Genomic DNA, 15342 nt, shown 5'->3' on the forward strand with positions numbered 1-15342 from the left:
ACTAAAAAACCCTTATTAAAAACCAAACATACACACAAACCTACCATGCATAAATTGTATAGGCCTTGGGGGAATGAAATATCTCAATTCCCCCATGCCTGACGGCAGAGGTGGGTTTTACGGAGCTTACGAAAGGCGGGGAGGGTGGGGGCTAATTCTGATCTCTGGGGGAGCTGGTTCCAGAGGGTCGGGGCTACCACAGAGAAGGCTCTTCCCCTGGGTCCCGCCAAATGACATTTTTTAGTCGACGGGACCCGGAGAAGGCCAACTCTGTGGGACCTAACTGGTTGCTGGGATTGAGAAGATTTTACAAAGCAGAGCTGGTACATTTCAAACAGGTGGGGGTTTTTTTACATCAGCCCCCCTAAAATCAGCCTGGATTCCTGGTTGCTGACATAGGTACAAACCATATGGGTACAGGGAGTCCTCACGACTTATAACAGTTCGCTTAATGACTGTTCTATGTTACAACGGCACGGAAAAGTCACTTATGGCCATCACCTATGACCGATTTACGTTCGGGTGTTTGACTCACACTTATGACAGCTGCCATGTCCTGGCAGGGTGTCCAGGGAGAAAGCATTTTGAAATTCCCCGACATTTCCCTCTAACCTGCGATCTAGTTCTTCCATCCTTCCGAGGTGGGTCAAATGAGGACCCAGATTGTTAAAGAGCAATATGCTGATTCTGTCATCTGCTTAGAGGAGGCTGTAAAAGCCCTAGGAAGCGACATATAAGTCTAAGTGCTCTTCCTTCCTTCCATCCTTCCTTCCATCCATCCGTCCGTCCGTCCAACCCCTTCCTTCCTTCTTCTTTCCTTCCTTCCTTCTGTCCATCCAACCAACCAACCCCTTCTTTCCTTCCTTCCTTCTTTCCTTCCTTCCTTCTGTCCATCCAACCAACCAACCCCTTCCTTCCTTCCTTCCTTCTGTCCATCCAACCAACCCCTTCCTTCTTTCCTTCCTTCTTTCCTTCCTTCCTTCTTTCCCTTCTTTCCTTCCTTCCTTCTTTCCTTCCTTCCTTCCTTCCTTCTGTCCATCCAACCAACCAACCCCTTCCTTCCTTCCTTCTTTCCTTCCTTCCTTCTGTCCATCCAACCAACCAACCCCTTCCTTCTTTCCTTCCTTCCTTCTTTCCTTCCTTCCTTCTGTCCATCCAACCAACCAACCAACCCCTTCCTTCCTTCCTTCTTTCCTTCTGTCCATCCAACCAACCAACCAACCCCTTCCTTCCTTTCTTCATTCCATTCATCCATCTATCTAGCTCCTTCCTTCCTTCCTTCCTTCCTTCCTTCCATCCATCCATCCATCCAACCCCTTCCTTCCTTCCAAGGTGGGTCAAATGAGGACCCAGATTGTTGGGACAAGAGGCTGATTCTATAAACCGCCTAGAGAGGGCTGTAAAAAGCGCTATGAAGTGGCATAGAAGTCTAAGCGCTTAATGTTATTGCTATGGCTGTCAAAGGGCAGCAGGAGGCCCTCACAGCCGAAAAACAGATGCCTGGATGCCCCCCACCCCTCAGGTCAAACACCACCCTGGTGCAACCCTCAATGAAATTGACCTTTACACCCTCCTGACCTAGATGACCGACTATCTCTGCAGGCCTACTATTCTGATTTCTTTTTTGAAAAAACAAATAAGCCTTATTAAACACATGCCTGAATCCAGTTGAAGATGGTCAGCTTGGGCTTCGCTCTGGACACGCTCTCAAACGAGGTGCTGGGCAAGGAAAAAGAAGCCATGGCCACTTGGCTAGGGGAGGCCATGGAGGTGAGGTCGAACTTGGGCTTCTCCTTCCGGCGGGGCCGGCCACTGCGAGGATGCCCTTTGCCGCCGGACTCTTTGGGGCAAGCCGCGGCCTTCTCTTTCTTCCTGGGCAAAGGGGAGTCGCTTTCCGACTCTCTGGGCTTCCCGTAAGTGTGGTTCCCCGGGGTGTTTTCGTACTGGTTGGGGCTGGGGAACTCCTTACACTCCAGGCACCGTTTGGAGGGCCGGGAGGAGTGCTTGGCGTGGGAAACGCTGCTCGCGGCGGCACAGGGTTGCAAAGGAGGTGGGTGACCGTCCTTTTCAAAATCGGGCGACAGGTCTGCTTGAAACGGAGCCAAGGCGGGACCGTCGTTCTCCGGCCGAGCCAAATCCGCCTGCTGCTGAAACCCGGAGAGAACCGGCGGCTTGCTTCCCGCCTGTTCGGCCTCCTTCGACGGCGCCATCACTTTGGTGTGGGACACGATGTGCTGAGACTTGGTGATCCGCTGGAAAAGGTGGCTCTGGACCTGGAGCTGATCCTGGCTCAGGGAGGATTCCTTGGATTTTAGGAAGAGCTGCCGGAAGAGGGGCGGGGCCTCGCCTTTCGGAAGTAGGCTGTGTTTCGGGCCCTCGGGAAGCCTCCCCCCCCCTGGGCTGAAGGTCTCTTCGAAGCACCGGAGCCTGGCTTCTCCGGACACGTCCCCCTGGGTCTTTAAAGAAGCCGGAGGGAAGGGGAAAACCTCCGGGCACTCGAAGCTGTGTCTCCCGGAGTCAAACGCGTGAGAAGGCCCCACGATCCCTTGGGAAGCTTCGTGACCGGCAGAAGACAGCTGAGCCACGTAAAGGCCGTGTCCTTTGGCCTTGGCGCCAACGGGGGGCGCGTTTCTGGCCCACTGGACGCTGCTGCTCGGCTGTGGAGGGGGGTTAGGAAACTTCTGCCCCCTGAATAAGGGGAAACGAGGCATCCCGCTGTTGGACCAATACTCCAAAGCGCTGGCTTCGATGGGGAAGTCGCGCTCCGAACGGGGAGGCCTCTCGGGCAAATTCGCCTGGCATTCCGACGGCCCGAGGATGGATAAATTCCCCGTGTTGATGATAGTGTACATGTTGGAAGGAGGCAAGTTCTTCCGGCAAGGATAAAGGTCCTTCATGACTTTCTCGACAGCGGATTCTCTGGCCGTGGCGGCACTGCAGGTGGGCGGGCAGGAAATCTGACCGTAGACCGAGCCGGGGGGTTGCGAGGGTCCCCGGGAGTCGGTTTCGCTCGGTCCTACAGAGGAGGAAGGAGCGGGCAGAAGCTTCGGGCCCACCAAGCTGCTCACGATACATCTCAGCAGGTCTCGGTTGGGCACCAGGGAATGGTTGGACGCTTGCGGTTCTGGGTGGACGGCCAAGCTTTCCGCCGCTCTCGAACCGCTCGGCCCCACCTGGGTGTGCGAGTCGTGGGGAGGTGGCGCACTCTCGCAGGCTTCCTCGTCCTTCAGTAGCCGCAAGCCGTGGTGCATTTCATAGTGCCGCCGCAGCGACCGATGGTCCGAGTAGCTCTTATTGCAACCTTCTTCTATGCAAATGAAGGGCTTTGTTTTTTGGTGGGTCAGCATGTGACCACTCCTGATAGGGTGTTTGGAAAAATAAAAAAAAGATTAAGCCACGAAACATGGGAAGGAGGTCTAGGCTTTAACCCTCATTGCTATCCCAATGCTAAATATCACCTCCATCCTCAGACACCGAGGACGGTGCAGGAAAAATAATAGGATGGTTGGAGCCTCTGTAACCAATGTATCCGCTGGCTTCTCCTAGAGGACTTTTGAAGCCACTATTTCTTTCTTTATTTTATTTGTTTGTTTTGTCCAATATGTATTGATGGTATACAAAGATATAATAATATTTATATACATGATACCAGTAAAAGAGAATCATTAGGACGGAGGACGGAAGGCACACTGGTGCACTTATGCACGCCCCTTACTGACCTCTTAGGAATCAGGAGGTCAATAGTGGAGAGTCTAAGGGTAAAATTTTGGGGGGTTAGGTGATGATCTAGCTATCATCTATCCATCCATCTCCTATCTATCTATCTATCTATCTATCTATCTATCTATCTATCTATCTATCTATCTACTATCTATCTATCTATCTATCTATCTATCTACTATTTATCTATCTATCATCTATCTATCCATCCATCTCCTATCTATCTATCTATCTATCTATCTATCTATCTACTATCTACGGTATCTATCTATCTATCTATCTATCTCCTATCTATCTATCTATCTATCTACTATTTATCTATCATCTATCCATCCATCCATCTCCTATCTATCTATCTATTTATCTATCATCTATCCATCCATCCATCTCCTATCTACTATCTATCTATCTATCTATCTATCTATCTATCTATCTATCTATCTATCTATCTATCTATCTATCTATCTATCTAATGTATCTATCTATCTAATGTATCTATCTATCTATCTAATCTATCTATCTATCTTTCTATCTACCTACCTACCTACCTACCTACCTAACTAACTAACTAACTAACTAACTACTTATCTGCCTGCCTGCCTGCCTGTTTTGACAAGTACATATTGGTAGTATACAAAGATATAATATTCATATGCATCATGCTAATAAGAAACATTAGGACAGGGGACGGAAGGCACACTGATGCACTTATTCACGACCCTTACTGACCTCTTAGGAATCGGGAAAGGTTAACAGTGGACAGTCTAAGGGTAAAGTTGTGGGGGTTAGATGATGATACTAGAGTCAGGTAGTGAAGGAAGTGATAAAGGAAGGCAAAGGCTGGATAAGCCGTCCCTTCCCAATGTAATTCTGATTTATAGGGTTGAACATTCCCCTGGTTTTATTTTTTTAAGTTTAAATCAAAGTGAAAGAATCTACCACAGCCTTCTAATACAATGAGCTTGCATGGTGTGGAGAGGCGCTTATTGCTTAGGTCAGTGTTTTTCAACCAGTGTGGCATGGTCAGGTGTGCCGTGAAGCTCAGCAAGAGAGAGAAAGAGGGAGAGAGAAAGAAAGCAAGAGAGAAAGAAAGCAAGAGAGAGAGAGAAAGAGAGGCAGGGAAGGAGGGAGAGAAAGAAAGAGCAAAAAAGAGAGGAAGGAAGAGAGAAAGAAAGAGGGATGGAGATTGAGAGGAAGGAAGAGAGAGAAAGAGGAAGAGAAATAGAGCGAAAGGGAGGAAGAGAGAGAAATAATTTTTTGTCCAAACTTTTTTTAGCCCCCCCCCCGCCGCCCCTCAATGTGCCCCATGATTTTGTACGTGTAAAAAATGTGCCGCAGCTCAAAGAAGGTTGAAAATCACTGGCTTAGGTAGCACTTAAAGTCATTATTTTGTGCGTGCGAAGAGGATACCTACAGGTGGTCCTGCCGCTTGAAAGCTTTGCTGCAGATCTTGCAGATGTGCTTCCGTTCCTGGCTATGCGTCACGTAGTGTTTGCTGAGGGAACTGGTGCTGCTGAACACCTTCCCGCACAGGCTGCAGTCCAGGAAAGGAGCTTGAAGGGCGTTTTGCTGGGGTCTTCCTTTCTTTCCGCCGCTGGGCCCGGATCGGCTCCCTGGCTCCACTTCCTTTGGCGCCGAAGGGGCAGGGAGCCCCAATTCTAAAGGAGTTAAGGCCAACGTTTAGCTCACCGGCACGGACACTGCTGCGAGGCAGGTAGACCTCCACTTACGACAGCTCGTTATTATTATTATTATTATTATTATTATTATTATTATTATTATTATTATTTATTAGATCTGTATGCCGCCCTTCTCCGTAGACTCAGGGCGGCTCACAACAATAACAAGAACAGTGTAAAAAACAAATCTAATAATTTAAAAACACTAAAAAAACCCATTATTAAAAGCAAACACACACACAAACATTCCATGTATAAACTGTATAGGCCCGGGGGAGATGTGTCAGTTCCCCCATGCCTGACGACAGAGGTGGGTCTTAAGAGCTTTACGAAAGGCAAGGAGGGTGGGGGCAACTCTGATATCTGGGGGGAGTTGGTTCCAAAGGGTCGGGGCCGCCACAGAGAAGGCTCTTCCCCTGGGTCCCGCCAAACGACATTGTTTAGTTGAGGGGACCCAGGGAAGGCCAACTCTGTGGGACCTAACTGGTCGCTGGGATTCGTGCGGCAGAAGGCGGTCCCGGAGATATTCTGGTCTGGTGCCATGAAGGGCTTTATAGGTCATAACCAACACTTTGAATTGTGACCGGAAACTGATCGGCAACCAATGCAGACTGCGGAGTGTTGGTGTGACATGGGCATATTTAGGAAAGCCCATGACTGCTCTCGCAGCTGCATTCTGCACGATCTGAAGTTTCCGAACACTTTTCAAAGGTAGCCCCATGTAGAGAGCATTACAATAGTCGAGCCTCGAGGTGATGAGGGCATGAGTGACTGTGAGCAGTGACTCCCGGTCCAAACAGGGTCGCAACTGGTGCACCAAGCAAACCTGGGCAAACGCCCCCGTCGCCACAGCTGAAAGGTGTTTCTCTAATGTGAGCTGTGGATCGAGGAGGACACCCAAGTTGCGGACCCTCTCTGAGGGGGTCAATGATTCCCCCCCCAGGGTTATGGACGGACAGATGGAATTGTCCTTGGGAGGCAAAACCCACAGCCACTCCATCTTATCCGGGTTGAGCTTGAGTCTGTTGACACCCATCCAGGCCCCAACAGCCTCCAGGCACCGGCACATCACTTCCACCGCTTCGTTGACTGGACAAGTGGCTAAGTGGCTGCTCAAAGTCACGGCACTGAAAAAAGTTACTTATGACCAAATTTCCCACAAACCCCAGTGGCCAATAAAGTAATAATAATAATTTAATAATAATAATAATAATTTATTGGATTTGTACGCCGCCCCTCTCCGTAGACTCGGGGCGGCTAACAACAATAATAAACACAACATGTACAATCCAATAATAAAAAACAACTAAAAACCCCTATTATAAAACCAAACATACACACAAACATACCATGCATAGCTTGTAATGGCCTAGGGGGAAGGGCTATCTCAACTCCCCCATGCCTGGCGGTATAAATGAGTCTTGAGTAGAAAGACAGGGAGGGTGGGGGCAGTTCTAATCTCCAGGGGGAATTGGTTCCAGAGGGCCGGGGCCGCCACAGAGAAGGCTCTTCCCCTGGGGCCCGCCAAACGACATTGTTTAGTCGACAGGACCCGGAGAAGGCCAACTCTGTGGGACCTTATCGGCCGCTGGGATTTGTGCGTTAGCAGGCGGTTCCGGAGGTAATCTGGTCCATTGCCATGTCGGTCCCACAGAGTTGGCCTTCTCCAGGCCCCGTCAACCAGACAATGTCATCTGGCAGGGCCTAGGGGAAGAGCCTTCTCTGTGGGGGCCCCAGCCCTATGAAATCAACTCCCTCCGGAGATTCACACTGCCCCCCCCCTCGCCTTCCGCAAGACACTTAAGACCCATCTAGGTCGCCAGGCATAGGGCAGCTAGACCATGCCCTCTCCTTCTCTGACCGTTAAATGTTATGTGTGGATGTGATTGAGTAGACTGACTGACTTTTATATAATGGGATTTTAATTTACTCAAAGAACACATCCTAGATCTGAATGAATGAAATATTCTCATTTGCACAACAGCAGGTGAAATTGACTGTCAATCAGTGTTGCTTCCTAAGTGGGCAGTTTGATTTCACAGAAGTTTGATTTACTTGGAGTTATATTCTGTTTTTTAAGTGTTCCCTTTCTTCATTATATATTGGCACAGGTCTGGTGGAAATTGACTCTGAAAAGTCCCATGGCTTTCACCCCATTAAAAGTGAAAGGTTTCCCCACTTTCTCAAAATATATCAGTCGCGTGGCCCAATCCCGGTGCGGTGTGGCAACTGGGTAGCATCACTCTGCTTTCGTCCAACTAGGTGTCCTTGGTTCCCGAGAGAAAACATTTTGTTTTGGCCACATCAAATCTCCCCCTCTCTATCCCTCTGCTCCAGTGTAGCAACACGAAAGCAGTCAAAATGGCTTCGGTAAGGTCAGCTTCATGGGCGACGGAACAAGACGGAGTGGCTGTGGGTCTTGCCTCCCAAGGACAATTCCATCTGTCCGTCCATCACCCTGGGGGGAGAATCATTGACCCCCTCAGAGAGGGTCCGCAACTTGGGCGTCCTCCTCGATCCACAGCTCACATTAGAGAACCATCTTTCAGTTGTGGCGAGGGGGGCGTTTGCCCAGGTTCGCCTGGTGCACCAGTTGCGGCCCTATTTGGACCGGGACTCACTGCTCACGGTCACTCATGCCCTCATCACCTCGAGGCTCGACTACTGTAATGCTCTCTACATGGGGCTACCTTTGAAAAGTGTTCGGAAACTTCAGATCGTGCAGCTGCGAGAGCAATCACGGGCTTTCCCAAATATGCCCATGTTACACCAACACTCCGCACTCTGCATTGGCTGCCGATCAATTTCCGGTCACAATTCAAAGTGTTGGTTATGACCTATAAAGCCCTTCATGGCACCGGACCAGATTATCCCAGGGACCACCTTCTGCTGCACGAATCCCAGCGACCAGTTAGGTCCCACAGAGTGGGTCTTCTCCAGGTCCCGTCAACTAAACAATGTCGCTTGGTGGGACCCAGGGGAAGAGCCTTCTCTGTGGCGGCCCCGGCCCTCTGGAACCAACTTCCCCCAGAGATTAGAATTGCCCCCACCCTCCTTGCCTTTCGTAAGATATAGAGAAAGAAAGCAAGAGAGAGAGAGAAAGAAAGGCATGGAAGGAGGGAGAGATAGAAAGAGCAAAAAAGAGAGGAAGAGAGAAAGAAAGAGGGATAGAGATTGAGAGGAAGGAAGGAAGAGAGCTGCTTAAAACCCACCTCTGCCGCCAGGCATGGGGGAACTGAGATACTCTTTCCCCCTAGGCCTCTACAATTTTATGCATGGTATGTCTGTATGGATGTTTGCTTTGTATAATAATGGGTTTTTAACTGTTTTTAGTATTGGATTGTTATTATATGCTGTTTTATTATTGCTGTTAGCCGCCCCGAGTCTCCGGAGAGGGGCAGCATACAAATCCAATAAATAAACAAATAAATAAATGTTTCACTTAGCAGCATAAATTCTGACCTCAATTGTGGTCATAACTCAAGAGACTCCTGAATTTGCGACCACAATTGAACTCCAAATTCCCATTGGCGAGCAAGGCAGTTGTTAAAAATGAATTGCATCCCGTTTTAGGACCTTTTATGCCACCATTAAGTGAATCGTGCGGTTGTCGGAATCCAGCCGGGGAGGTCACCAAAGGTGATCACATGACCCCAGCAACAGTGCAACTGTCATTAGTACCAGTCAGTTGCCAAGCGCCTGAATTTTGATCACCCGATCTTGGAGATGCTACAATGGTTGTTAAAATGTGAAAAACAGTAGTAAGTTAATGCTAAGTTACTAATTCGGTGGTTAGGTAAATCTGGCTTCCTCACTGACTTTGTTTCTGCAAAGCTTGCAAAAGAGGATTGTGTGACCCCACAACATGGCAACGTTCTCGGAGAGGGGCGGCATACAAATCTAATAAATTATTATTATTATTATTATTATTATTATTATTATTATTAGTCAGTTGTCAATCCAAATTTTGAACATGTGATCGCAGGGATGCTGCAAAAGTCAAAAGTTTTGCAAAGGTGTGAAAAATGGTCATGAGCCACTTTTTTCAGTGATGTAACTTTCAATGGTCACTAAATGGATTGTTGTAAGTTAAGGACGGCCTATCTGGACAAAATATACAATTGCCTCTGTCTTTTATTTAAACTTTAGCCTTACACATACAAAATATACCATAAGCCAACAGCCTCCTGGCACAGCTGTTTCTTTATATTGGCTGAGAATTCTTGACAGTTGAAATCCCAACCATTCTGGGAAAACATCCAACTCAAAAAAACACCTGAGCTGAAAGAACATGAAGTTCAATAAGGCAAAAGACCTGAATCTGCAGCTGAAAATAAGACCATTTCCCCTTATATATATTGCCACGTTAGCTCTGCCCTGGACTACTCACCGTGCAAAAGCGGTTGTGAGTCTGTGTCACACTCATCGAGGAGTTTAGCGGAATCACAGTCTTTGACTGAATACAAAGACAAGGTATCCAAGTTGTCTTCCATTGAATCATTGTTTATATTTGTAGTTGAAAGGCTGGGATCCACATCCAGATTGTTCAGTCCAGCATAAATCATGTCTCTCATATCTGGACATAGATCATGGCTGAAAGTATCACTACAGTCCAAAGCCTGGTTCCCAGAAAATTCAGGGAGCTGAATTTCAGAATGGAGTGAACTGTCGTCACTCAGATGATACTGGTCCATATTTAATCACTTCTAGATTTGAAGATGTTCCCTAAACATACACACACACACAAAAAGAGGCAATGGGGCCATCTCTTCAGAAAGCAATAACTAATAAATTCAATAAATGATAGTGAAATTCTATTAAGGAAAGCTATTCAGAACTGTTTCTGCTCAGGAAAATCTAAAAGTTCTGCAAACCTATTTGATCTATTGTTTCTTATGTCAAACAACTTTGTCCCTTTTATTGTAGCTATTTTTGTTGCAGCTTTACGTGTTTGTTGTGGTTTTATGACAATTATACATTTTGGCAATTCTTTTATTGCTTTGTGCAATACTCTGAATAGTTTTCACAAAAGTAGTGTATTAAAAAATATTGCTTTTTAAACGGTACGCACAATTGTTTCGTCTCTAAAACGGTACTTTTAATTTAGTAACAGAGCAAATAACTTATATTGCAAAATTACACTTGAAGATTCATGTTTGCTGAGTCAGTACTTTCCTTCTATAAATCCCTTAGCTAAACATTTGATTAAGAGGTGCCATTCACTAGCAATAAAGCTAAAATCGTCAGCACTTATTTTTGTCTTATATCAATAGTGAAAACAAGTAGCAAAACTTCAGTTATCTGTATTTTTAGGCCATAACATACCTTTTGGGAAAATCCTGGAAAATGAGTCTCCTTCAAATAAAAAGAGCAAAAGGAATTTTAACTCACATTCACTCAGAAGTAAATTCAATTTTTAATCTGAAGTTCTAATCAAATTAGCTATTTGAAGCATATGTATACTAGGTTTTTTAAAATCTACGTTCATAAGATGCATCATGTATTAAACACACGTGTCATTTAATTGTTGTACAATCATTTACCATTAGGAAAACGAATGGGATAGTTCTGAAAAGGGGTGTGTGAGGGTGAGGAATTAATTAGTCAAGAGAAACAAGGGGAAAAACTTCAGAGCAATCAGACTTTTAGGGGATTTTTCTAACATTATGTTATTTATATGGCTGGCAAAAATAATAGTCACAGTACTACTTTCAAGTAATATTAATGCAAATATACTTTGTTTGCATTGTGGCTTTGGTACAATAAGTGTCAATATGCCTGTGCAAAAACATACATTTGGTGATGTGCAAGTTTGTTTAAAAAGATCACTCTAACAGCAGGAAGATTAATCAACCACAGCCTTTCAATTATCTGTCATTCAAGATGCTCAATATTCACTTGCATCATATTGATTTAAGATGCTCAATATTCACTTGCATCATATCGATTTTTCCCAATTGTTTTTTTAAAAAGTACTGCTGGTCTGAACTCAAATCAACATTTAAAGGAAATGGTGCTATTCTCTGATCCAAATAAAAAAATCTGATTAAAGAAAAAAAAACCCTGCAGAATTTGATTTTAAAAATTCTTGATTAAAGGGGTAGCAAAAAAAAAGAGGTGGTTTTATTTATTTATTCGATTTTTTTTTAATGCCACCCTTCTCCTTAGACTCAGGGGGGCTTTTCTTAACAGAGCCAGTCTATTTCAAAGGCAGAATTTGAATCTCTCCAGTGGTTTAGAAGGAAGACCTGCAACCACCAACAGAAAAGATCTTCCATTTCACCCACATTCTATTTCCTGGCCATAAAATATTCCCTTTGGGGGGGGTTCTTTTCCCTTCCCACATTTGCTCCCCAGTTTCATTCAATCTTTTTGAACCAACTAGGAATGCTGATTATCAGCGGGGGGGGGGGGGGGGGGGGGGGGGGGGGGGGGGCTTTTTTAAGGAGTCAAGTTTTGACAAGTTTTAAAAATAATAAAAATAAAAGGGATCTTCCCCAAAGCCCATCCAGGCACACCCAAACCCATTTTTCACAACTTTTCGCAACTTGGCAATCTCACAACAGGCTTGGGGGGGGGGGGACACACTTCCCCCCCTCCCCAAAGCACCCCCCCTTCTCTGAATTGCAGGGGGCCCAGCAAAGCCCAGGCTGTGCAATGGCTGCAGGCCCCCTCCTCCTGGGGGGGAGCCTAGAAACTGCCTTTTTTTTGCACCAGGCCCAGCAGAAACCCCCCCTCTCTCTCCTTGGGGAGGGGGGGCGCGTGAGGGGGGGAGGCCTCTTACCACAGGCCCAGAGGGAGCCCTCTTTGCTTTGCTCCTCCAGCGGGGACCCTATGAACCCGGGGAGGGGGGGAATAAAGGGGGTGGCTTGGAAGGACTACAAAGCCCCTTCTTCTTTTCTGCTGGGGAAACGGGGAGGCTGCTGCACGCAGAGGTGGGGGGGGCGTCCCTTGAAGAGATGCGGGGGGGAGGAAACGAAACTGTTTGAGGGGCGGGGCCGTTGCATCCGCACCTGAAGGAGGCGGGGCCAAGTTTGGCGTCTCCCCCAAAGAAACGAAGGGGGGGAGAGAGAGAGATCCAAAGTGGGACCGCCCACTTTTCTGAGGAGGCGGGGAAGGAGAGGGGTGGCGGCCGAAAAGAGAGCGCGCGGGGCGGAGCCAGCGAGCCAAACCCAAGCGACTGGGTAGCGACTGGGTTTACCCGTCGTCTCGCGCCGGCCCCTCCTCCTTTCTTTTCTTTTCTGTTTTTTTTTTTCTCGACGTCGTCGTCGTTCTTGTCTTCGGATTGGCTGGGCGAAGACGGCGGCAGCGCGCAAGCTCCGCCTTCTTTCCAGCCCTTCTGCTCCTCCGGCCGCGAGCGACGAGTCACCGCCCACGCGCCGGGCGGAGCAAAAAAGGGGCGGATCTCGCTGGCGGCCTTTTTCTTTTTTTGTCTTGTATTTTTTTTTTCTCCTCCTCCTCCTCCTTCAACTCTTTTGGGCGGGAAAAAAAAATAAAGAGGCGCCGCCATTTTGGGAGGAGGGAGGGAAAGGCGCGAAAGCGGAGCGAAGGGAAAGCCGGCAGGGGCTTTTCTGAGGGAGATATGGCCGTGAGGGAGAGGATGCGGGGAGCGGGGTGGGACTGTTCATGAGGGAAATACCGGCGGGGATGTAAAAAACTGTTTAAAAAAGCACACACAAAAAAAAGACACTCACGAGGGTTTGTGTGTCTTCCCAAGGCGTGTGCAACATTTAATTCCTGAGGCGCCGAACTTTCCCTCGGTTCCAGAAGGCGAGGTTGCCGAATTAGTTAAAATTGACGATTCTGAGAGTCACTTTTTATAGTTCTATATATGATAGTCTACAACCAGCCCAAATAGGATTGGGGATGATGGTCCAGTACATGTGGGAATGAGGCCTAGGTCTAGGTTTCATTCCATCTTTGTAGACTAACCAAACGTCATTGATGGGACTTTTGTTCTATTATGAATCAACTTATTTTAAAAATATGGCTTATATCCAGTTTCTTACATTTCTCAAGCCTTTCAAGATTTACCACTTGTTTGTTTGTTTGTTTGTTTATTGGATTTGTATACCACCTCTCTGGAGACTCGGAGCGGCTAACAGCAACAATAAAACAGTGTACAATAGTAATCTAATACTAAAAATGATTTAAAAACCCATTAATATAAACACCAGACATACATACATACATACCATGCATAGAATTGTAAAGGCCTAGGGGGAAAGAGGGTCTCAATTCCCCCATGCCTGACGGCAGAGGTGGGTTTTAAGTAGGGTAGCTTACGAAAGGCAAGGAGGGTGGGGGCAATTCTAATCTCTAGAGGGAGTTGGTTCCAGAGGGCTGGGGCCGCCACAGAGAAGGCTCTTCCCCTGGGTCCCGCCAAGTGACATTTTTTAGTTGACGGGACCCGGAGAAGATCCACTCTGTGGGACCTAACTGGTCGCTGGGATTCGTGCAGCAGAAGGCGGTCCCTCGGATAATCTGGTCCGGTGTCATGAAGGGCTTTATAGGTCATAACCAACACTTTGAATTGTGATCGGAAACTGATCGGCAACCAATGCAGATTGCGGAGTGTTGGAGTAATATGGGCATACTTAGAGAAGCTCATAATTGCTCTCGCAGCTGCATTCTGCACGATCTGAAGTTTCCGAACATTTTTCAAAGGTAGCCCCATATATTTCCATCATACATACACAGTAGTACCATTTAGGATTTCTAGGCCGCTCTTCTCCAAATAGACTCAAGGTGTCTTATAGCATATAAAACAATGAAAATATAGAATTATGAAATCCAGCCATAAAAACTAATCTTAAAAACCCAAACTTAATCCAAACCATTCAATCGTCTTCATCCAAATCACCATATTACATGCTCCTGTATTACTGTTATTCATGTGCTCTATGCCACATGCTAAATAAATGAGGATTTTGTAATTCTAGCTGAGAATATCCCTATTTTATGGTCACACTGGCTTAATTTTAGGGATTGTCTCTTATTTACATTCTGCTTTTACTACTGTAAAAAAAACACCTCAGGATAACACATGGTATAGATAGTACTCGACTTGGCCGGTATTGAAAAAAATGACAACTTTTTCACATTTATGAAACAAAAATCTGACCCAGATTTGGTTGGTCCTTAGAAAGTATTGCTTGTGGCCTTCTTCTCAACCTGTGTAATTTCTATTTATTTGTTCTGCATTAAAAAGTTGGAAAGCTTTGGAAATGTCACCTAGGTACACACCAATTGGAACAAGCCATATCAATAAAAACTATCCACAACTAGGGTTCCAATAAGTCAAGATAGCAGAGACAATTATGCAACTTCAGGTAGTCCTCAATTTACAGCCCGTTGCTTAGTGACCAAATTATGACAGACCTCCCAAAACGTTTTTTCCTAGTAGTTTCCTGAAAGTGCATTATCTTTTTTTCAGATCAAGCAATGGAAACTGCAGTTTAATGTTTCCAAATGTAAAATAATGCACTTGGGGAAAAGGAATCCTCAATCTGAGTATTGCATTGGCAGTTCTGTGTTAGCAAAAACTTCAGAAGAAAAGGATTTAGGGGTAGTGATTTCTGACAGTCTCAAAATGGGTGAGCAGTGTGGTCGGGCAGTAGGAAAAGCAAGTAGGATGCTTGGCTGCATAGCTAGAGGTACAACAAGCAGGAAGAGGGAGATTATGATCCCGCTATATAGAATGCTGGTGAGACCATATTTGGAATACTGTGTTCAGTACTGGAGACCGCACCTACAAAAAGATATTGGCAAAATTGAAGGGGTCCAAAGACAAGCTAGAAGAATGGTGGAAGGTCTTGAGCATAAAACGTATCAGGAAAGACTTCATGGACTCAATCTGTCTAGTCTGGAGGACAGAAGGAAAAGGGGGGACATGATCGAAACATTTAAATATGTTAAAGGGTTAAATAAGGTTCAGGAGGGA

At 46.3% G+C, this 15342-nt stretch overlaps 1 protein-coding gene across 1 annotated transcript in view; it reads right to left on the minus strand.

Annotated features, from left to right (window-relative positions):
• Positions 1 to 12309, minus strand: part of ZNF541 (zinc finger protein 541) — a 33802-nt gene extending 21493 nt beyond the window's left edge. The window contains 5 exon segments of the mRNA XM_070763925.1: positions 1659 to 3357; positions 5135 to 5378; positions 9790 to 10124; positions 10725 to 10754; positions 12184 to 12309. Of these exon segments, the coding sequence (XP_070620026.1) occupies positions 1659 to 3357; positions 5135 to 5378; positions 9790 to 10093 (2247 nt within the window). The 5' untranslated portion in view covers positions 10094 to 10124; positions 10725 to 10754; positions 12184 to 12309.
• Between the last annotated feature and the right edge of the window lie 3033 nt (positions 12310 to 15342).

This window comes from Erythrolamprus reginae, chromosome 11 (assembly GCF_031021105.1).
Source record: "Erythrolamprus reginae isolate rEryReg1 chromosome 11, rEryReg1.hap1, whole genome shotgun sequence".
Lineage (NCBI taxonomy): Eukaryota > Metazoa > Chordata > Lepidosauria > Squamata > Dipsadidae > Erythrolamprus > Erythrolamprus reginae.